The 24,489-nt window shown below is 48.5% G+C and overlaps 1 protein-coding gene across 1 annotated transcript; it reads right to left on the reverse strand.

The window, feature by feature from the left end:
* Positions 1-1,265: 1,265 nt before the first annotated feature.
* LOC115400501 (zona pellucida sperm-binding protein 1-like) lies at positions 1,266-23,125 on the reverse strand. The gene is made up of 13 exons (XM_030108453.1): positions 22,987-23,125; positions 16,382-16,578; positions 16,148-16,312; positions 14,802-14,943; positions 9,725-9,914; positions 8,309-8,453; positions 8,084-8,227; positions 7,837-7,895; positions 7,578-7,765; positions 4,093-4,487; positions 3,927-4,023; positions 3,251-3,422; positions 1,266-3,175 (listed from the first exon to the last, which is right to left on the reverse strand). Exons 1-13 carry the CDS (start codon positions 23,113-23,115, stop codon positions 3,027-3,029), a joined length of 2,172 nt encoding a protein of 723 aa, XP_029964313.1. The 5' UTR covers positions 23,116-23,125; the 3' UTR covers positions 1,266-3,026.
* Positions 23,126-24,489: the final 1,364 nt, after the last annotated feature.

Here is a 24,489-nt window from a genome sequence, read left to right on the forward strand (position 1 = left end):
ACCTAGCTTCACGTCAGTAGGCCTGTACATCAGATCCGGGCAACTACAACTGCCCCTCTCTTCTCTGGTAGAGGAGTTTCAAGTAGCCAAATGCAGGGTGGCGCTGACTTTCAGAGAATCCAAGGACAGAAGTGTCAGAGAGGCCGGTGTAACAACAAGGTCGGGACGAAAGTGGGCGGCCTCTGCCTCTCTGGCCCAGGCTGAGGGGAGCCTGAGGCTCAAGGACATCATTGGATCACCCTGCGTAGGGCGCCAAGGCTTTGGAATGACCCATTTTCAAACCCGGGGATCAGCTAATGCTACAGAAAGAAGAGGCATGCTCCAGGCAGAAGTAAGGAACCTAGCAGAGGAGCAAAGGAAGGCTAGAACCGTGGAGCTAGGATCGCAGGGAGCCTGGACAAAGTGGGACCTCCCTAAAAGGAATGTGACCTGGAGCGACCTCTGGAGGCTAGAGCCCTACCACATTTCCTTTCTGCTAAGGTCTGTCTATGACACCCTTCCATCTCCAGTGAACCTTCATAGATGGGGCTTGAAGGATGATCCATCGTGCAAGCTCTGCGGGCAGAGAGGAACCATGGCGCACATCTTGACAGGGTGCACGACAGCACTAGCCCAGGGTAGATATAGATGGCGCCATGACAAAGTACTGGCTGTGCTCGCTGACATCTTAGAGCAGGAAAGAACCAGGAAACATCCACATAAGTCCAAGCCATTTACTGCAATTGAATTCGTCAAGGAGGGAGCAAAGATTCCCGGGCCCAGAAAATCAAGGGCACGCATCGTGCAGGCAGCCCAAGCATGGGAGCTCAGAGTTGACCTGAAGAGAAGACTTCAGTTTCCGGATTTTGTCCACACAACCCTCAGGCCTGATGCAGTACTTTTCTCCACTGTAGGAAAGAAGATCATCCTAGTGGAACTTACTGTCTCTTGGGAGGAGGGGTGTGAACAGGCATCTGAAAGAAAGTCTGATCGCTACAGTGACTTGGTGCAGGATTGCAAAGACAAAGGCTGGCAGACGTGGCTTTACACTGTCGAGGTGGGATGCAGAGGTTTCCCTGCCCAGTCTGTCTGGAAGTTGCTGACTGCTGTGGGAATGAGAGGAACTGAGAGAAAGAAAGTGGTACGAAGACTCGGGGAGGCAGCAGTGAGAGCCTCCTGTTGGATATGGAATAGAAGAGAGTCAAGTCAAGTCAAGTCAACTTTATTCATAGAGCACATTTACAAACGGCTTAGCCGCATCAAAGTGCTTCACATAGTGCAAAAAAAAAAAAAAGACATAAAAAGTGCATAAAAATTCATAAAAAGAATCAGAAAAGCAAACTAAGACCTAGTTGAAGGCCAGCGAAAAGAGGTACGTCTTCAAGTGAGATTTGAAAATCCCTACGGACTCGGCTGCTCGGATGTGGGGGGGAAGAGAGTTCCAGAGTCGAGGGGCCGCTATAGAAAAAGCTCTGTCCCCCCTAGTTTTCAACCTCGACCTGGGGATGACAAGAAGGCGGTGGTCAGCCGACCGTAGCGCTCTGGTCGGGGTGAAAGGGAGGAGAAGATCAGCCAGGTACGGTGGGGCAAGGTGGTGCAGAGATTTAAAGACTGTTAAGAGAATTTTAAAATCAATGCGGTAGCGGATGGGGAGCCAGTGGAGGGAAGCAAGAACCGGAGTAATGTGATCGTGTTTTCTAGTGCAGGTGAGGAGTCGAGCGGCCGCGTTCTGGACTAACTGCAGGCGGTGAAGTTGGGCTTTTCCTATGCCGGTGTATAGACTATTGCAGTAATCCAGGTGGGATGTGACAAAGGCGTGGAGGGCCTGCTCTAACCCTGCCTGGGGAAGGTACGCTTTAATCTTTGCCAGGGTCCTCAGGTTAAAAAAGCTTCTTTTGACAACTGCACTAATCTGCTGCTCAAACTTAAAAGAACTGTCTAAGATCACACCCAGATTCTTAACCGCTGGCTTAGAGTTACTGGCGAGAGAACCCAGGGTGTTGGTGTTAAGTGCTGAAGGGGTTTTGCCAAACACAATGACCTCTGTCTTCTCCTCGTTGAGGAAGAGAAAATTCGCTGACATTCAAGCCTTAATGTCCGACAGGCAGTTTTGCAAAGGCTGGAGAGCAGTGGGGTCATCGGCCTTAAAGGGGAGATACAGCTGGATATCGTCTGCATAGCAGTGGAAGGAGATATTGTGCTTTTTTATGATATCTTCTAAGGGCAGAATATACAGGATAAATAAAATAGGGCCTAGGATGGAACCTTGTGGCACCCCACAGGAGAGGGGGGCTGCAGAAGAGGTGAAGTCTCCCAGTTGAACAGAGAAGGTCCTACCAGACAAGTAGGAATGGAAAAACTCCAGGACTGTACCTTTGATGCCCAGGTTTTCGAGGCGAGAAAGCAAGATCTTGTGGTCCACTGTATCAAAGGCAGAGGTGAGGTCCAGGAGAGGAACTGAGCTGGCAGCCAGGGGGAAGTGAGTAGTGGCTGGCCACCACTGCTGACCCGCCAACAGGAGAGTGTTATGGTTCAGGGTCGAAACACTTGAGGATCGTTGGTAACCATCTGATGACACAACCCCCTGGCTAAAAGCTCCAGTCATTGCAAGATGACTGAAGGATGTGTGATACCACAATTCAGTAAATTTTTTTTGCAGTGTAGACATCCTGAATGTCGACTCACAGCATAAACAACACTTAATCACATTTGAAATCGTTTTCTGGGAACTTCCCAGTGGGAAGTGGGAACATTACACACCAGAGCGACACAACAATAAATACAACAACCACAAAAAAACACTGGAAGGTCTGAACAGCTGACGAGATGAGTGGATTAAAAACCACAAAGATCCTGGAATCTCATAAATAACTAATAAATAATTCAAGAGTTCTCTGAGGACCAGGAGAACCAGCTTGGAGTCCAGCTGGAGCATTTGTGGGATGTGCAGAAGAGACAGTCTGGTCCCTGAAGGACCGCCTGGTCTGGTACCACAGGAGACCACCTGCAGGGGGCGGCAGGAGTCCGGGCAGATCGGGCCCGTGGTCCTAATGTTCTGGCTGGTCGGTCTCGGAGATGACCAGTAGGTGGTACTTGATCGGGGTCCTTCTGGATCTGAAGAACCCCGCCCCGCATGCCAGGAGGCCGCCGGCAAACAGGACCAGCATGGAGACCAGGTTCAGGGTCGGGATGGAGCCTGGAGAGCAGGAAGCAGTCAGGGTCACGTCACACGTTCAACGTTCTGATGCTGACATAAACAACTTCTGAGAACCTTCGCTGTGAGGAGCCCTCAGGCGCAAAGGACCCTGGGAAATGAAGTGGCTGTTGGTCTGAGCCCCGGCCTCCCTCCTGCTGCGACCACTTCCTGGTTCCAGGCATCCCTGAGAGCAGCGGGTGTTCGGCATGCCGCTCTGGCACAGGAGTACCGAGCAGGTGATGTAGACCTGCAGACACAGGGACGGAGATGGGGACGGGGATGGAGGACGGAGGGGGGACAGCAATTCAAGAAAACTTTATTTCTACAGCGACAAACACAAAATAGTCATCTGCAAACAGATTGACCCAGAAGAGCAACAATCTGCATGAGCGAGTAGAGGAGAACCAGAATCAGAACCAGATCAGAGACTTTCTGCAGAATCAGAACCAGATCAGAGATCTTCTGCAGAACCAGAACCAGATGTGAGACTTTCTGCAGAACCAGACTCAGAGGATGGAAATGAAGCGAGGTTCTGGCAGAACTCTGCTTCCATCAGTGAAAGGTCCTGAGGAAGTTTGATGAATCTGATCAGTTTGGACTTCAGTGTCTTGCTCAAGGACACTTCAATAGGTGGACAAATGGGGAATCAAACCTGCAACATTCTGACTGAGAGCTGATCTCTCTACCAACCGAAGCAGCTGATGGCTGGAGGGAGGGTTTGACCCCGGAGTGGACGGATCTGGACCGTTACCTCATCGTGAGCGCCGATGAACTCAAAAGCCTCCATCCCGAACTGGAAGACGGACCCGGGTCCGGGGTAGACCTGCACGGTGGGATCCCTCACGCACCTGCAGCAGAGCAGCGATCAGGGTCCAGACCCTCAGAGAGACGCCGGTCTCTCCGCTGAGCTCACCCACCCGTCCTCCATGATGGTGTAGCTGACGCGGGACTCGGGGTTGTCGTAGGGCGTGGCCCTGCAGGACTCCACGAACAGTTGGGTGTCGGGGATGGAGGAGGAGGCCTGGATCTGCATGTAGACCATCTGCTTGAGGGACACCTCCACCGGGTAGCTGCTGCCCTCCACCTGCCGTCTGAAGAGCTGGCTCTGGAAGAACTCGAACTGGAAGCTGAAGCTGCCGAAGCCGCTCTGACTGAAGGCGTACGGGTTCTTGTGCCGGAACCCCAGAGTCAGGTTGGCTTTCTTCGGGTAGATGCAGGAAACGGCGATGTCCACGTCGTGGTGCCGGGAAATGATGTCTCCAGAGCCGGAGGACGTGATCCTGTTCCTGAAGACGATGGTGTCTTCATCCTCCTGAAACGACGCGACGGAAAACATTAGATCCAAAAAATATTAAATACTGCAGTGAACTTGAGGAGGACCCACATCGTACATCAAGACAGGTTCAGTTTCTGTTTTTTTTTTTTTTTTCTAAAAAAAATAATTATGAAAAAAATCAAAACAAAAAAAAGAGAGGTTCAGTTACTCTTTTTTTATTTAAAAAAATGTTATAAAAACATTAAAAAATATATAAAAATTAATAAATAAAAAACTAAAAAGAAACACGTTCAATCATTTTTTATTTACAAAATTGTTTAAAAATATATTATTATAAACATAAAAAAATGAAAAGGAAAAAATAATGAAAATTCAATAAAAAAAGACAGGTTCAGTTTCTATTTTTTTTTATTAAAAAAGTATTATTGTTAGAAAAAAACATAAATTAAGAAAGAAATTCTAAAAAAGGAAGGTTCAGTTTATCTGTTTTTTTAATTAAAAAATATTATCATAAAAAAATAATTAATCAATTTAAAAAGACAGGTTCAGTTCCTCACTGAACTCTTCTTCGTTGCCGTAGTGAAAATGAAAGCCTTGGTGGTTGTTCCCTCGCTGACTCACTCTAATGTTAGAGACTTTTCTCCCTCAGACTTGAGTAGAATTCGTAAGTTTACGTTTAGTTTCAGTCCAGACTGGATTCCCTGATGGCTGCTGGGAAAGGCCGGCGCAGGATTCTGTCCGGAGCCTCGAACCTCCATGAAAACTGAGGAGGTCTGAGTGGAACCCGTTCACGCCAGAGGCTTGTCGGCGCCCCGCCCCCCCCCATGGTGGAAACCCAGTCTGGGAAGCAGCGAGTCTGGGACGCCTTGAGGACCTGTTTGGTTCAGGACAAGTCCTGGTTCAGACTCAAAGGGTCCCGGCTGGATCAGAGATGCCATGGAGACGGGATCAGTGGGCCTTAAAAAGGTTCTGAGGAAACACCTGACAGCAGGTACAGGTCTGTCTCACAAGAGATCCTGGTCCATTCAGCTGGTTAGGGTCTCCAGAGACGTCCAAGACCTCCATGGTGTCAAGCCCACCTGGAGGGGAGGACGTCATGTGGAGAACGTCATGTGGGGGACGCCATGTGGAGGACACCATGTGGGGGTAGAGGATGTCATGTGGAGGTCGTCATGTGGGGCGTAGAGGAAGAGGACGTCATGTTGGGGGTGGAGGACGTCATGAAGAGGACGTCATGTGGGGGTAGAGGACGTCATGTGGGGGGTAGAGGACGTCATGTGGGGGTGGAGGACGTCATGTTGGGGGTGGAGGACGTCATGTAGAGGACGTCATGTGGGGGTAGAGGACGTCATGTGGGGGTGGAGGACGTCATGTGGGGGTGGAGGACGTCATGTGGAGGACATCATGTGGGGGTAGAGGACGTCATGTGGGGGGTGGAGGATGTCATGTGGGGGTGGAGGACGTCATGTAGAGGACGTCATGTGGGGGTAGAGGACATCATGTGGGGGATGGACGATGTCATGTGGGGGTGGAGGACGTCATGTGGGGATGGAGGACGTCATGTGGAGGACGTCATGTGGGGGTAGAGGACGTCATGTGGGGGGTAGAAGACATCATGCAGGGGTGGAGGACATCATGTGGGGGTGGAGGACATCATGTGGAGGACGTCATGTCGGGGGTGGAGTATGTCATGTGGGGGGTGGAGGATGTCATGTGGGGGGTGGAGGACGTCATGTGGAGGACGTCATGTGGGGGGTGGAGGACATCACGCGGGGGTGGAGGACGTCATGTGGGGGGTGGAGGATGTCATGTGGAGGACGTCATGTGGGGGGTGGAGGACATCATGCGGGGGTGGAGGACGTGATGTGGGGGGTGGAGGATGTCATGTGGAGGACGTCATGTGGGGGGTGGAGGACATCATGCGGGGGTGGAGGACGTGATGTGGGGGGTGGAGGATGTCATGGGGTGGAGGATGTCATGTGGAGGACGTCATGTGGGAGGTGGAGGACGTGATGTGGGGGACGTCATGTCGGGGGTGGAGGACGTCATGTGGGGGGTGGAGGACATCATGTCGGGGTGGAGGACGTCATGTGGGGGACGTCATGTCGGGGTGGAGGACGTCATGTGGGGGCTGGAAGACATCATGTCGGGGGTGGAGGACGTCATGTGGAGGACATCATGTGGGGGGTGGAGGACGTCATGTGGGGGGTGGAGGACATCATGTCGGGGTGTAGGACGTCATGTCGGGGTGGAGGACGTCATGTGGGGGCTGGAAGACATCATGTCGGGGGTGGAGGACGTCATGTGGAGGACGTCATGTGGGGGGTGGAGTACGTCATGTGGGGGGTGGAGGACGTCATGGGGGTGTAGGACATCATGCGTCATGTGGGGGGTGGAGGACGTCATGTGGGGTAGAGGACGTCATGTGGGGGTGGAGTACGTCATGGGGGTGTAGGACATCATGTGGAGGACGTCATGTGGAGGACGTCATGTGGGGGTGGAGGACGTCATGTGGGGGATAGAGGACATCATGTGGGGGGTGGAGGGCATCTCTGCTGGTTGCAGAAGTCGTCGTCGTCCTGGGATCGCGACTCGAGAACCTCCAGGGTTCACCGGACCTGGTCTGTGGCTGCCGAACTGAGACACAGGTCCAAATCCGAGTCCATGTCCTCACAGAAAAGGAAGACGTCCTTCTGAAGGGGGAGGAGCTTCCCCAGGGGGAGGAGTTTCAGTAACTCATGGTCCGAACCAGGACTGAGGGCGATGGTCCACAGATAGAGACACTCGAGGCGGAGTCCATCCATCAGGACGAACTGAAGGTGGAGCTGGTCCTCGTCCAGGTTTCATCTGATCAGGACGACGGTCCAGGACTCCAGGCGGTCCAGGACTCTCTGGGTTGTTGTGGGAGGAGGGCTCCAGGCGGTCAACCCTGAGGATCTGGGGGATTCTGGGGTTCTGGGCTTGAGCGTTTCAGAAAACTAAACTCTCTTAAACCATCATTTTTTCTCCTCTGCTATAGTGCTCATGGTTCAATTCCCGGCCTCGCTGCCTTTTAGCCAGGCATTATTTCCGGTAGTCGAACTGAGCTGACATGGAGGACGGACGGAACCGGTCTCTCAGCGGTACCTCGACGTGCGTCCCGCAGGCGCCGAGGGACAGCACGGCCACCAGGTGCGTGGCGTTGGACCGGCTCTTCAGGCTGCAGGACGCGTCCCCGGAGTCCTGGAGACGCAGGCTGTCCTCGGTCCGCCGGACGAAGTAGGTCCTCTCCAGCTCCACCGTCATGCTGGTCTGGTTGCAGGACACCACCGCCTCTGTCAGGGACAAGACCAGTCTCTCACCAGAGTCCGGGACGCTGGGACAGAGGACGTCCAGCTGGACTCACCGTGATGGCCGACGTGGACGGTGACGCAGCGCGGCTCCGACTGGTAGACCCGGTTATACCTGGGACGGAACCAGAACCAGAACCAGAACCAGAACCAGAACCATGAGTCTCAGGAGGAATTCACCCATCAAAGGGATCAGAACCCAGGAGAACCCTGGAATTAAGTTCTGTTAATCTGCTTTTTCAGGAGGAAGATGCTCTATAATCTGATGTGAGGAGGAAGATGCTCTATAATCTGGAGACTCACGCGTCTCTGGCCTCAGATATGAAGCAGACGGGGATGTGCTCCAGCAGGTGGCGCTCTGCAGGTGTCCATCTGATGATGTGAATCCCCGTGGCGACGGAGCGCCTGGAGATCCCTGCCGGTCCGGAAACGATCAGGTCCCGGATCCTGCTGGGGCAGTGGGGGGTCAGGGCTCTAGCAGAGCTAGTGGAGGTCAGAGGTCAGAGCAAGGGGGCGGGGTTTACTCACGTGGTGTACTGCGCCGCCGCCCGGACCTCCAACTCCAGGGTCCGGTTCACAAACGCCGGGAGATTTGCCCGATTGGCCGGAGTCGGCGCCAAGAAGACGGGGGAGTAGTCGCCATGGAGACAGGACGGCGCTTCGTGGGAGTCCACTGAGAAGGCAGCGTGTTGCCACGGCAACCAGTCACTGAAAACAGTCCTCCTCCTCTCAAACTCCAGAGTCCCCCTATTGGGGGGACTTTCAGACGCGCCACGGCAAAAGACGAACAACGCTGTGCTAATTATGCTAATTATGACACAGTATAGTCATGTTGCACATCAAATGAAAGAGGAGAATCTCTGCTACGGGCTCATATAGGCCATTTCTACACACAACAAACACAATTTAAACACTGAGCAATTAAAACATCAAATATCAACGTCTGAGTCGCATTAGAAAGTCATCCCACTCTCCACATTTCCAAAGCTACTTCTCTGATATTTCATCGTAGACAAATGAACAGCATATCGTTTGAAAGCTAAGAACCTGCCAATTTCAACGGTGGCATCTTTATTTCCCTACAACATAAACCCAGTGAGGCTGCAGCCAAAGAATGCAAAGGTAACCACCTGCTCAGAGCAACTAACAGAAATTCCGTCTTCCCTTTGCAGTTTTGCGTTAAAAAGTTGTGTTTGAGAGCAAAAAAACACCGGATTTAGTAAATCCAACATGGCCGTGTTTGTTTTCAACCAACATTAACTTCAGTCCAACTTCACTGTTTTCTTGGGGGGGCTTCGAATTGGACGAACTGAAAGAAGTTAGTTTTGCGTTTGATGCATTTGCTTCCTTGTAGTTAGCCAATCCCGTGTCTGATACAAATTTTGACTCCACCCCTTAAATCTACTGGCTCTGACGGTTCGAACAAGGCATAAATCATCCAAATCGGCCAATCCCGGCCTGAAATATCGGCCTGCGCATCTTCCTATTCAGGCACGATGGAGGAGCGCATAGCGCACAGTGGGAGCGAGGCTGACGTAGTTGCGGTGTTTGTTTGGTTATTTGGTGAAGTTTCTAACCCTAAAACTCAAAAACTGTTGAAAAATACATGTGATGATAACCAATAATGATATACAAGTGAAAAATATAGTTTGGTGCATCAAAAACCTGGAATGGCACTGATGGTGCCAAAATGTGCCAAAATGTGCCAAAATGACCATTCTGGAGAGTCAGAAATAAAACCTCTGTAATTCTGCTCTGCTTCACTTCATGAGGATCAATCTCAGCAGAGATAATGGTCACACATCGTACTTCGCTTTGATATAGAGCTTTAGCTTCATTTGCATCACTTTTAACAGATATTCATGGAATGATTGCAGGTTTTTTAGGCGGAAATGAAATCAGTCCTTTATTCTTTTGAACCATTCTGGCTCCACTGTTTCCTACCAAGGACGGTGAATTGCAGCGGCAGCGTGCTGAGAGGAGCTGGCGCCCCCTGCTGGATGTCCGGCCGCTGGCGCCCCGCCCCATCTGGGGACGACAGGTGGACGGGTCGGGGTGGGAAGTCCTCCAGAACCAGCTCGATGGCGTGGAACCCGGTCAGACCGTCGTAGCTGTAGGTCACAGAGCAGGAGCCCTGAGCAGGACACACACACACACACACACACACACACACACACACACACACACGCGCGGTTTGACAAAAACAGGTAATAAAGGAGGAAGTAAATGAATTTTATGAAAATAATTTTTTATAATTTATAATATAATAATATAGTAACAATATAATTTATATAAATGAATAAATTTTCCTGAAGAAAATGCAAGTGTGATGCTGAGCTGAAAGTGCTGAACTGTAATGAAGAAGAAGCTCAAGAAAAACAGTTGAAAAAGCTGAAAAAGTAAAAAAAAAGTTGGTGGAGTTTGAAAACCCTGAAAAAAAGTTTGAAAAATCTGAATAAGTTGAAAAAAAACTGTAAAAGCTCCAAAACATTGAAAAAAGTTGCTAAAGGTTGAAAAAGTTGAAAAAAGTTGCACTGAAACACACCCGCACATATCTCTGTGCATTACAGCTCCTGTTAGATTCTAGATCTGTGTTGTTTATGTAGTTAGATCTTTTCAATTTTTATTCTTATCAAGATTTGCACTGTTACTTCTTCTTCTTTATTTGTCCATTTCCTCACTGTTTAACCCCCTGGTGTTCTAGAAGCCTCTGGGACGGGAAATTTCTCCATGGTGAGAGAAATAAAATCTGTTCTATTCTGTTCTGTTCTGTTCTGTTCTGTCAGGCAGGCTGCATGCAGTCTCAACCCCAATGCACACTGGATGCGGTCCGGCTGCGGTCCGGACACTACAGCTAATCCGTAGTCATTAAAATCAATGCTGTGATGCACACCGGCCGCGGTCCGCGGTCCGGCCGCGGTCCGGCCGCGGTCCGGCTGCGGTCCAGCTCCGGTCCAGCTGCGGAGCCTCTGCGGAGCTCCGGTCTCTTTCCGCAAAGATCCTATTTTTCCGCATGCCGGAGCCCTACCGCGTCAATTCAGACGGAAGCAAGTCGGGTGCCGGAAGGAAACACGATACGTGCTCCAAAATAAGTCACTTCAAAATAAAATCTGTGTCGTGTTTTTGCCTTAATATTCTATTTTTTTACTTCTTCTGGTAGAATACAGAACAAACAACGTCATGTAGTCATTGTACGCATTAGAAGCATGAACGGTTTTGTACTTCGACACTGCTGAGAAGTCAAATGACTCCAAAATGGCTCAAAACAGCTCTGTGACCGTGTTGCCTGATTCGGCGGGTTTCTGCCAAATCAAGCTTCTTTTTTGAACACGTCGGACGGGTTGATGAAATGATTGTGTTTATGACGTGTTTTTTTATCATACAAATACGGTTTCAACGTGCATTTTCGCAGTTTGGGCTGCTTTCTATTGAGTAAAACGGGTTTCAAATTGTCTACGGCGGTTAATGACAGATCTGGCAACCTTCTCCAGCGGACTGCAGAGACACCGCAGGCGGTGTGAATCACAGTGCTCCGGTGTACCGGACCGGAGCCGGACTGCAGCCGGACCGGAGCCGGACTGCAGCCGGACCGCATCCAGTGTGCATGAGGGGTCAGTCTCCCTGGGTCCTGCTGAGTCCTGATGGCATTCACCTGGGACTGCCGCTCTGCCTGCCTATATAAACCTCCCCCCGCCACCTGCTCCTTGCCGAATCGTTACCTTTCCAGACTCCCTTGCTGCTGCAGAGGGATTCGGCTGCCCTGCTAAGCAGAGAGGTTTTGTCACATCTGACCTCACCACGCCACGCCACGCCACGCCACGCCACGCCACGCCACGCCACGCCACGCCACGCCACGCCTCGCCTCGCCTCGCCACACCTCGCCCTCAACCTGACCTTGAAGTGTGAATAAAGTGTTTCCAGGTTCTCTGCATTCCGTTCTGCGTCTCCCGGTTAGAACCCGGCCTCCTGCTGGGAGGAACGTCCATCCAGGCTCCAGGACGAGGAGAACGTGAGACGCCGGAGTGTCGCAGCAGAGAAGCATCTGGAGCACACAGAACGGCGGCTCTGCAGGAATGCAGCCCGACGGCTTCGATCGGTTTATAGCTGCTGTCGGTTCTCAGGATCACTGTTCTTCTGTTCTGTTTGTTCTGTTCTTTTTTTTATGAAGCATCTGGAATGAAGACGGACTGAAGACCTGGAGTTGTGTAAACGATCGGTCTGCTCTGAGAGGAAGTCTGACTCTGGTTCCAGAAGGAGAACCGGGGTCACAGTTCAGGACAGTTCAGTGTGTAAACATCATGCAGCCCAGCGGGGTTCTCTGATCATGGTCTGAACCCAGGAGTGATTACTGGCATTCTAATCAATGACGGCCATTTTTAAAAGAGTCTTGAGTTCTGCTGGAGTCCAGGAAGCCTCAGTGGTGATGCTGGAAAAAACCAGTCCAAGAGTTCTGCAATCAGTATAATTCCAGGGTCACGGGAGAGATCCTCCAGTCAGTCACAGATCTGGACTGAGAGTGGAGCCTGTAGAGTTCTGTGGTTCCACAGGAGATCCGGGCAGATCTGCTGGGGCTCAGACCACAGGGGGCGCTAGTCCCAGCAGCCTCCAGAGCAGGGCTGATATGGACGATCCAGAGAAGATCTTCTTTTCCCTGGAGACGAAGAACGGTCAGGACTGCCTGAGATCAGCTGATGGAAGGATCTGACAGAGCCCGAGGAGATCCTATGGAGATCTGGAATAGATCTGCAGGAGATCCTATGGAGATCTGGAATAGATCCAGAGGAGATCCTATGTATATCTCTAAAAAAATCCAGAGGAGATCTCAGAGACATCGGGAGGAGATCCGGAGGAGATCTGGAATAGGTGTGGATGAGATCCAGAGGAGATCTGGAAGCGATCCAGAGGAGTCCGGGGGAGATCTGGAAGAGAACCAGAGGAGATCTGGAATAGATCTGGAGGAGATTCTGAGGAGATCTGGAAGACATCTGATGACATCTGGAAGAGATCCAGAGGAGATCCGGAGGAGATCTAGAATAGATCCGGAGGAGATCGGAAAGAGATCTGGAATAGATCCAGATGAGATCCGGAGGACATCTTGAATAGATCTGGAGGAGATCTGGAAAAGATACAGAGGAGATCCAAAGGAGATCTGGACTAGATCTGGAATACATCCAGGGGAGATCTGGAATAGACTGAGAGGAGATCTGGAATAGATCCAGAGGATATCTGGATGAGACCTGGAATAGATCCAGGGGTGATCTGGAATAGATCCAGGGAAGATCTGGAATAGACCCGGAGGAGATCTGGAGCACAACCAGAAGAGATCTGGAATAGATCCAGAGGAGATTGGGAAGAGATCCAGATAATATCTGGAAGAGATTCAGAGGAGATCGGGAAGAGATCCGGATGAGATCTGGAAGAGATCCAGAGGAAATCTGGAGGAGATCTGGAATAGATCCAGAGGAGATCTGGAATAGATCCAGAGGAGATCCAGACTAGAGCGACACAGGAGTCCACAGGAGCTCCTTACGGCACTCGACAGGACGGAGGACGGCAGGTCTCCAGACCTGGACGGTTGGCCTGCGTTCTGGTCCACGATGGGGAGGATCTGCTGGATCCTCACCCTCCTACCAAAGAATGGGGATCTTTCTGAGATCCAGAACCGGAGGCCTGTCGGTACCGTCCAAAGTTCTGTCCACTGATGGAGCATGTCCCTCATATGGATCAGGAATACGTGTCCCTGGCAGATAAGCAGTAAAGGACAATATGTCCCTGATTCCAGATGGTTTGGAAGTCTCTAGTTCAGGAGTGTTCAACCTGCGGCTCTAGTGCCACATGTGGCCCTTTAGTCTCTCTGCAGTGGCTCCATGAAGCTTCACCAATTCATACTTGAATAAATATTTCAGTATTTTTACAAAAGATTCATCACTCCTGGTTCAAAAGGGATTCAAAAAAAGGTTCAAGCCAAATTAAAACCACAAAAAATGGGGGGAAATTTTATGGAACGGTGTAAAAAACCAGTAATGTTTAGAATTTCTAAATGCAGACAAAACTCCTGAAAACAGTTAAAAAGGTAAAAACTGCTAAAATTTGAAAAATATTTGCAAAAAATGCTTTAGAAGAGAAAAGAAACTGTTAAAACCTGGAAGAAAAAATAAGTTAAATTTAATTAAATGTTCACTTTTCTGAACCCCAATGTCATAAAAGCATCAGAAGATTTTTTTCGTGTAAAAAAAAAAAAAAAAAATATATATATATATATGTATATATATATATATATATATATATATATATATATATATATATATATATATATATATATATATATATATATATATATACATATGATTTGAATCTCCTATATATAATCTTCTGTATATCTGAAGCTTCCTGAGCTGCATTTTAAAGGTTAAATGTTCTTTATGGCTCCAGAACTACTGGACTTGAATGGTTCTTCTGGTCCGAAAGGTTTCAGAACCCTGGTCTAGATTGGGCTGGACGGAGCGGCGGCCATGTTGGATTTGGAGGGAACTGGAATCAGGACTTTCCAAACTGTTGGAGTTCAGAGCTGTGAGAGCGCACCGCCGCTGCCCCAGGCTCATGAAAATACCTCTCACTGCTTTATCGGTACACACATCTTACATAACAGGTGTGTGTGTGTGTGTGTGTGTGTGTGTGTGTGTGTGTGTGTGTGTGTGTGTGTGTGTGTGTGTACTTGTACAGCTTTAGTTGTGAGGACCATCATGGGTTTATAACCTTGCAGGTGAGGACATTTTTGGAAAGTGAGGACATTTTTGCCGGTCCTCACTTTTTGACAGACCTTTTTCGACCTTTCTGAGGGTTCAGACTTGATCTTTGGTTTAGGGTTACAGTCAGGTTTACGGTAGGTTTAGGGTACAGGTCAGGGTTAGGCATTAATTTTTGATGGTTAGGATGGTTAGGATGAGTTGTGAGTGTCCTCACAACTATTGAAGTACAAACGTGTGTGTGTGTGTGTGTGTTTGTGTGTGTGTGTTCTCACCTGGTCCAGGGAGAATCCTCCGGGGAGACCACACAGTCCACACTCCCAGCCCCCGTCCTCCGTGGGAACCCGGCAGCGGACCCGGTCGCCGTCGGCGTCGAACACCGTCAGTCTGAACGTCCGGCCGCAGTTCCTCGGCGTTCTGGAAAAAACACGTTTTCGGTGGAACTTGTTGGAAGCAGGCCTGAGGCGTAGAAAGCGAGTGAAGCTGTGGAAGCTGTGTGGGCGGAGTTGGACGGTTGCATCGAGTTAACAGCCGTTATTCAACACACGGCGACGGACGGCATTTGGTTTCTAAACGTTCTCATCAGAAACGGTCGTTTTGACAGATTTGCAAAGATTTCACAGGTTTTTGTTTTTTTTTCGGAAGAGTCTGTTTTCTCCACTGATCTCTGAGGCATCACAGCTAAGATAGCTGAACTGAGCCTGCCTCAGTCCCTTCAGGGGGAAAATTGCTTCGCTGGAACTGAGCAGAACCCTGGTGGAGCGGTCCGGTCCGCAGGAGCCTCAAACTGTGACTCTGGTGATGAAATCACTGGTTTTCATTTAAAAATCATCGTTTTCTCAGCTGGCAGGACATTAAGGAGGCGAATAAAGCAAACGTATAATTCTCATTTAATATCATGTAGGAAGGTATTGTTCAAAAAAAGATGGATGCATTCCAATGTACATGTAGAGGATTAGGAAGAACCCTAACTGAAGGGTTAACTCTAACCCTGGATAACTTAACCCTAACTGAAGGGTTAACTCTAACCCTGGATAACTTAACCCTAACTGAAGGGTTAACTCTAACCCTGGATAACTTAACCTTAACTGAAGGGTTAACTCTAACCCTGGATAACTTAACCCTAACTGAAGGGTTAACTCTAACCCTAACCCGGAATGCGACCCCCTGACCACAGAGTAAACCCGACCTCTGACCCTGACCCAGAAAACTTGACCTGACCCTGTAGTGAACCCTGACCATAACCCCTGGGTCAACCCTAACTCTGAACCTTGACCCCTAACCCCGGTGTTAGCCCTAACTATACCCAACCGCCCCAAACCTGGAGCCCTGGTTCGACTCCTGACGTCACAACATGTTGTTTAATATATATATCTATATACATATATATATATATATATTTAAATATTCTTAGTCCTGTTGGACCAGAACAGGCAGACCCGGACCACATGTCCTGGTCCACATGAAGGACTGCAGTGTTTCCCAGTCCTGGTGCTCAGTCCCCTGTCCTGGTCCCTAGTCCCCTGTCCTGGTCCCCAGTCCCCTTCCTGGTCCTCAGGCGCCCAGAGGACCATGGAACCCTGGTCTTGCCATGTTGTGGTTGGGGATGTAGATCCGGTACCTGAGGATGGGCGGGATGGTCGTGACGGGCGGCCTGTTCGGTTCCCCGGTGTCGGACCGGATCCCCAGATCCAGGCGAGCCTTCATCCTCCAGGCGGCGGAGGAGCTCCTGGTGTTGGGGATCCAGTAACCGCTGCCGTCGGCGGCGCTGACAGCGGTGGGGAAGCTGTCGACCGAGACGCTTGGTGAGACGGAGGGTTCTGTTCAGGACTGAGGGAACCGGCGCCGGACTCACCGGATCTCCAGCGCTGTGCCGCCACCACCGCCGAGCCTCAGCCGGGACCGGAATTCCTGCAGGCACCAGGTCAGACCGAACGAGTCGCCGCCAATCTTTCCCGCGCTGGCCGCCGCCACGGATCCACAGGCGCCCGACTGGCAGGAGAAGCGGTTCACGTGGCAATGGACCGTCGCCTGCCGGCTGCGGACCTCCACCTGGACACGGCAGGAAGCTCCGTCAGACTGAGGATGCTGGTGCTCAATTACATTTGTCTCATCTCACAACGGCGACTGAACAGGAGACAGGTTTCATTTTCTTAATTTACACGCCGATAAAAACTTCCTGAAAGTCACACCGGAATGCTTTAGATCGCCGGTTTGTTAAATGCAGAGTTAAATTAAAGCGGCTTTGGGCGGGACCGAGCCCCTCCCCCCCCACTGGCCGGCGACTGAGCCCGTCCTGGTACCCTGCCGACCCAAATCCAGGTCACCTGGATCCATGCTACTCTGTAAACATCCGTTTTCATCATGATTTTACCTTAATGTCTGCTGTCAAAGGGCTTTTATTTTGAAGGAATTTTGTGCTTTTAATTTGGAAATGTAGTACATGCTGTCATTATCACCGGGTAACCCGTAATTTTTTGACAAACAGGTCTCGGACAAGAATTTTTTTCGTGAGGAGTGATTTTTAGTTTGCAAGGGAAATGGCGGACTTCCTGTTGGATTTAGGGCAGGGGTGTCGATGTGTGGTTTTTAAATCTCGATGAGATGAACACTTGAGCATTGATTTGATCTCTCTATGACATTCCTACCGGCCGTAGCAACGATTTTTTTCAAAAATTGGACTTTTATTTTGAAGGACTAATAAATACCACACCGTGTGACTTTTGACAAAGTTGTGCACAACGTTTGTAAAGAAACTTCTCCTCCATCATGTCGCGTTAATCTCATGTCTCTAAGACAAGCGGTCTCAGGGGAGATACTGTTTAAATGAGGAATGATTTTTACTTTGAAAGGGAAATGGCAGACTTCCTGTTGGATTTAGGTCGAGCCTGAAAATGTGCGAAGACGTGAGCGTTAGTTTGATCTTTCTTTTCGGCATTTCTACAGTCCATAGCGACCATTTTTTTTTTCAAGAATTGGATTTTTATTTTGGAAGGCTAATAAAATTGACAAAGTTGTGGACAACTTTTGTAGAGACACTTGTCCTCTATCAGGTCGCGTTACTCTGACGTCTCTGCAACAAACCATCTCGGACAAGATCGTTTTGAGTGAGGAGTGGTTTTTAGCAAAATTTTACTTTGAAAGGGAAACGGCGGACTTCCTGTTGGATTTAGGTCAGAGGTGTCACCGCGGGTATTTTAGATCTTGATGAGACAAGTGTTGGTTTCATCTCTCTACGGCTTTCCTGCGGTCCGTTGTGACCATTTAAAAAAAAAAAAAAAAAAAAAAAATCTGACTTTTATTTTGAAGGGTTAATAAAATTCACTTTTTGTCAAAAGTGTGACAACTTTTGTAGAGAAACTTCTCCTCTATCCTACTTACCGTGGCGGAGATTTGACTGTTTTTAGGTGGCGCGTGGGAGCAGATGGGGTTACTCTTTTCCATTTTATCGAATGTTTCGCCGGTCATGATGTTCCTTTAAATTATTCAGAATTAAGTGATTCTGCGTCGTCTTTATGTTGAAACAGTAATTTTGAATCAAGATTTACATGAAAATACATTTATTCGCCTTGATTTTATCGGTCTTCAGATTTGTTGTGAAGTGTTCTGATTGGACGGGAAGAGGAAGTGATGCATTAATGCCTAAACAGGAAGTTAACAAACTCCACTTCCTGTTTCTTCTCCTTCTTCCCTCTCCTCTGTCTCATCATATCCGTTTCTTCGGAGGCTCTGATTCAGTCAGTCGTTTCAGCTCCAGTCTGACACTCGCTTCGGGCGGCCATGTTGGAAAATTCATTTGTCAGGGACCAAGGTCTCTATTGTTATTCGTCTATTTTTTCTCATTATACTAATGAATTTGACCCCCTAAACATGAACGAAAAACTCACCCAATTTGGTACGCATATCATGACTGGCAATCATTTGATAAAATATATATAGGTATATATTTTTAACATTTGGAAATTCATACTTTTCAAAAGAAAAGGCTCAAAATCCCTTCAAAAGAAATGTAATTACTCACTAAGAAAACTTAGAATTGAAACCTAAAAAATTTGATATTTCCGTGTTTGCTGGAGTGGAGAAGACTTGACTATCAAAATAAGAGCCTCAAACCCCTTCAAAATAAAAGTCAAATTTTTACAGAAAAAATAATCACTTTTAAAACGAAACAAATGGAACATTCTGGCTTAACCATCGATTTATCATCAGTGGCGATGCGTCCAGGTACCAGCGGTTAAAGGAATCATATTATGCAAAATTCACTTTAAAAAGGTGTCTTTACAGTCACATTGGCTCCCAGAGCCTCTGTATGATCCTCCAGGAGTGAAACATTCAGTCACCTCCCTCAATGGTGCACTCCACTTTTAAGAAAATATACACTCAAACACGCGGTTCTGAAATCTCCCTCTTTCTGACGTCAGGAAGAGGAACACCACTCCCCCCCCAGAAGAGAATCCAGCCTTTGGCTGGCCCCCGGTCCCGGACAGGTCGCTCATTTCGGCTGTATTTTCTCATCCATCGCCAGTGTTTTCATAAAGTCAGCTCCTCCACCGTCTTCAGGTGGGTCAGCTGACGAGCTGATAGTTTTTGCTAACAGCCACATTTAGCTCGGATGGGAACGTAGCGGAGCTCCTCTCCCCAGCAGAGAGGCACTTTGAGTCGGCCGCGGCTGTGACGGCGCCCGGGCGTCTGACTTCCAGGAGCCGAGTTGGGGCCGATTGGGTAAACGGCCCGGAGCTGCTTCACGGAAGCTGGTCCCGAAGCCGGCGGAGACGCACGGGCCGCGCCAGGCGCAAAGTCAACACACACCGGCAGCGCCGTCCGGATGAAGAGGGCTGCTCCTCTGAGAGGCTCTCTGCTCTCGATATCACACCAACAACACATCATATAAACAGAAAATAAAAAAAACACACCTCATTTCGCTTCTGCGAGGTCGCTCTGCTCGTCCAGCCACATTGATCTGTAATTTATACTTCCAGCAAGGATGAGTTCATGGTTTATGTTTTGATCTCAAATGAGAGCTTTTCTTTATCCAATAGTTCTTTGTATGGTTCATTCTATATAAAAACAGTAATTTCCGCGTTTTCTACTGTCTGGGACCCTGTTCAGCTGATTCTCGTGCTTCCGTAATAACTAGGGATGTGCGAGTACCGATACCAGGTATCGGTATCGGGCCGATACTGGCCTTATTTCAAGGTATCGGGTACTCGTAAAGGCTACCGATACCAGCCGCCGATACTCACGGCAAGAAAACCCCACACGTAGTAAGCCCTCCTCACCAGCAGTTGGCGGTAGTGCAACCGAATGGGATGCAAGCTGCCGACAAACATGAAGGAGGAAGAAGCTCCTCTCTGGAGCGCTGACAGGCGCAGGGCTACACTGCAGCGGGTTGATTCTCCATGAGTCTCATCCAGAACAGAGACAACAGGATGAATCCAGAACGGCTGCTCATCTCACCAGAACCGCTGGTGTGGACATTCTGTTATATAAGTGAAAACGAGCCGAGCTTTGCAGAATGCTAACTCTGCAATGCTAAAATTGCTAAAGGAGGTGCGCGATGTTGTTCATTTACCACTAGTAATTTGTTTAAACGCCTCAGGGCGAAGCTTGTGGACGAGAGTCTGACGCTGTTGTGCTGGAAAAAAAGAAAACTCTGGCAGCAACTCGACGGCAAACTCTGCAGAAGACCGAGAAACTGAAGAGCAGAGATCCGAGAGCAGCACAAATAACATGAGCAACTCTTTAAACTCAGGGGGTTTTCTATCTTTGACTTTAATTCATAAAAAAATCATTCAAATTAGTACATTTAAAAACCTTAGTTTATGTAAAGTGTAAAACTCAGAGAAATTGTTTTATCTTGCACTTAATTTCATTTAAATAAGTGCAAACTCAGTTGCTTGTTTTATTTTTCAGACTATTATTTTGGACTTTTTTTGGACATAGTGGCTGGGCTGCCTTTTTATTGGAAATAAAATTCATTTTCAAAAATAATCTCATTGCATTATTTTAAATTTTATGTGTATAAAGTATCGGTATGCAAGTATCGGTATCGGTGAGTACTGAAGATGAAGTACTCGTACTTGGTATCGGTCTGAAAAAAAGTGGTATCGCACATCCCTAGTAATAACAACATATAGGAAAAAGTTTACGTCCGTGAGGTCGTGCATTGCGTTTTATTTTGAAACTTCCGGTGTAACTTCCTGTAAGGTGCTTTCTTAACGACAGTAAATTTACGAGGTGGGCGTGGGCAGATGCGTTCAAGTTCATCACGGAAAATAGGCTGTCAAAAACAGGCTGTTCTGAAGAAGGCTCCTCAGAGCCACTTTTTAGAACTCCGAACAGAGGACGAATTTGGGGCAAAAAAACTTATATACTATGTTTTCAGGTGTCTGTGACCTATATGACATGACTGAAAAATAGCATAATAGGTCCACTTTAAATCACTTCAATCACTGAAAGTGCGGAAACCAACCAAAGAAAGAACGAACCAACCAACCAACCAACCAATCAACCAACCAACCAACCAACCAACCAATCAACCAACAAAAAAACAAACCAAACAACGAAAAAAACAACCAATGAAAAAAACAACAACCAACCACCCGACCAAAGAACAAAACAACCAACCAACCAAAGAACAACCCAACCAACCAACTAGCCAACCAATGAAAGAACAAACCAACCAGACAACCAATGAACAAAACAACCAACCAATGAAAGAACAAACCAACAAATGAAACAATGACCTAATGGCACGACAGGTGAGTAAACAAACGATCAAATGATCAAACCTACGATCAAATGGACTGCCAGAGTTTCAGTTGTTGAGATGGCTCTGACCAGCGCAGGACGGCCGGCACCTCTGACAAAGGGAAAACGAACAGCCCAAATTCTCCCAGAGCTGTTCGATTCATTCACATCAGCAGGACACCGTGGCATCTCCCTCCACAGGTGTGTCTAGCAAAACCCCTTAAACAGCCAGGACCGCACCACGTGTGAAGTTCAGAGGGTCGTGCTCAATTACATTGTCAGTTACAGAATTAGTGCTATTTACAATTGATATTCTCTATTTACACCCATTCTATGTACAAAAGCAATCATTTCTGCCTTGTTCATCTTAAATCAGCCCGTAAGTTTCCTTTAAACCACACATTGTAAATCCCCCACTGAAACCTCCCCTCCCTTGGGTTCCACTTGGGCCGGCCCAGTAAGGATGATGGTGCAGCTGGCTCCATGCCAGTGTCTGGACCAATCACCTCGAAGAAAAAGAACCGGTGAGAAGTCAAAACAAACAAATGGGTGTGAAAAATAACTAATAAAGATCCATCTTCAAAACCATCTGGAAAAGAAATGAATGAAGACCTGAATGAATGAAGGCCTGAATTAATGAAGACCTGAATGAATGAAGACCTGAATGATTGAAGGCCTGAATGAATGAAGGCCTGAATGAACGTGTGAAAGACAGAAACTAAATGAAAATGTACAAAACAGAACGTGGGTGGCTGAATACACCTGATCAGTGAGGACAGCCTTCCAGCTTCCTCGCACCGACCAATGAACAATCTATCCAACAAGCCCATGAACGAGTGAATGATCCAGCTGATGAACGAATGAATGAATGGAGGAACGACTGAACCAACAAAACAAACAACCGTAGAATGAATGAATGATCGATCCAACCAATAACTGAAGCAACAAACAATCGGACCAACAAGCCAATGAATAAATGATCGATCAAACCAAAAACAAAAAAAGAATGATCCAGTCAACCAACAACCAACCACCAGCCACCTGTCATCACCGAACCGTGCATCAACTCAGGAATGAGGGGTTAGCATTAGGGGTTAGCATTAGAGGTTAGCATTAGCGGTTAGCATTAGGTGTTAGCATTAAGGTTTCGTATCTAATGAATTGGTAGGGTTTCATTAGGAGTCAGCATTAGGGTTAGGGGTTATGGGTTAGCATTGGGGATTAGAGTTAGGGGTTAGCATTAGGAGCGAGCATTAGGTGTTAGCATTAAGGGTTAGTATATAATGAATTAGTAGGGTTAACATTAGGGGCTAGCAGTAGGAGTGAGCATTAGGTGTTAGCATTAAGGGTTAGTATATAATGAATTAGTAGGGTTAACATTAGGAGTCAACATTAGGGGTTAGCATTAGGAGTCAGCATTAGGGGTTAGCATTAGGAGTCAGCATTAGGGGCTAGCATTAGGGGTTAGTACATAATGAATTCGTATATATTTAGTTAGTATAGTTTAGTTTAATAGTATATAATTAATTCTATATATTTTAAAAGAATTATCTGTCTAATAAATTTAACCATCACCATGTTGCACTTTTACATGTTTGACGGTTCAAATTCCACAACAGCCCTGAGTTCAGACTCCAGTTCCACAGTTTCTATGCTTTAAAATATTTTATCCTGGCGCTCCAGACCGGATCCAGGACTCGGACTTCTCACCTCGTGGCTCCGGTTTCCCTCCGGTGAGACGACCAGCGATCCACCGTAGAACAGGAAGTTCTTCTGGCCGCCGGCGTCGAGCGGCGGCGGGAGGATCACAAGCGAGATCAGAAAGATCAGCGGATCCATCGCCAGCAGGAGAAGATGCCAGAGTGAAATGTGATCCTGCTGAGAACCAGAGCAGGTTCAACAGGCTCTGACTCATCCTGTCGCTCCAGCAGGCCCCGCCTCCTCGTCACATGACCAGGCAGGGGCACGGCACCAGATGATCCATGGACGGGAACGGGAACCGGAACCACAACCAGAACCAGATCCAGATCCAGATCCAGATCCAGAACCAGAACCAGAACCATATCCACAACCAGAACTGGAATTGGAACCAGATCTAGAACCAGAACAAGAACCGGGAGGAGAACGAGAACCAGGTACAGATACAGAACCAGATCCAGAAACAGAACTGGAACTGAAACTAGATACAGAACCAGAAGCAGAACTGGGACCAGAACCGGATCCAGACCCAGATCTAGAATGATTACCGGATTCAGAACCAGAACTGGAATAGCAACAGGAACCGGAACCAGCAGATCCGAATCCAGATCCAAAACTAGAACCAGAACCGGATCCACAAATAGAACTAGAAGTTTAACTGGAATTGGAACAAGATCCATATCCAGAACCAGAACTAGAACTCGAAATGGAAGCTGAACAGTAACCGGAACCAGAACCAGCTCCAGATATAGATCCATATCCAGAACCCGAACCGGAATTGGAACCAGAACCAAAACCAGATCCAGATCAGAACCAAAACTGGGACCATAACTGGAATCAGAACTGAAACAACAATCCAGATCCATTAATTAAATTAATTAATCACACCGCAAATTAATGCATTAAAAATATTAATCTAAGATTAATTCAGGATCAGGAGTCCAACAAGCTTCTGATCTTCCAGAGGGGAAGACACCGGAGTGGTTTGACAGCGATTCAGCCCCGAAGACAGCAGTCTGTCCTCGCCGTCTGGGACCGATGGACCACCGGACCCACCAGACCCACTGGACCCACCAGACCTAGCAGACCCACCAGACCCACCGGACCCACCGGACCCACCCGACCCACCGGACCCACCAGACCCACCAGACCCACCAGACCTAGCAGACCCACCAGACCCACCGGACCCACCAGACCTAGCAGACCCACCAGACCCACCGGACCCACCGGACCTACCCGACCCACCCGACCCACCGGACCCACCGGACCCACCAGACCCACCGGACCCACCAGACCTAGCAGACCCACCAGACCCACCAGACCCACCGGACCCACCAGACGCGTCACACCGGAAAATCGCGACAACAAAGTTGAACGTGCGTCAATTTTGAGGTCCGACGCTGAACAACGCGCCGCGTCTGTGGAGGGAAGGCGGGACTTCCTGCCTTTTACTGTGTTAGCTTAGCATCATGGCTAACCCTGTTGAGTGAGTGGTATATGCTTCATAAAACCAGA

The sequence above is a fragment of the Salarias fasciatus genome, chromosome 1 (assembly GCF_902148845.1).
Source record: "Salarias fasciatus chromosome 1, fSalaFa1.1, whole genome shotgun sequence".
In the NCBI taxonomy this organism is placed as follows: Eukaryota; Metazoa; Chordata; class Actinopteri; order Blenniiformes; family Blenniidae; genus Salarias; species Salarias fasciatus.

Excerpts from the sequence above, each read along its gene's own strand:
- LOC115400501 (XM_030108453.1), bottom strand. The coding sequence starts at position 23,115 with ATGGATCCGCTGATCTTTCTGATCTCGCTTGTGATCCTCCCGCCGCCG. Across the intron at positions 7,896-8,083 it reads ATATCTGAGGCCAGAGACGC|GTATAACCGGGTCTACCAGT; the intron begins GTGAGTCTCCAG and ends GTTCCGTCCCAG. Across the intron at positions 3,423-3,926 it reads TCATCGGCGCTCACGATGAG|GTCTACATCACCTGCTCGGT; the intron begins GTAACGGTCCAG and ends CTGTGTCTGCAG.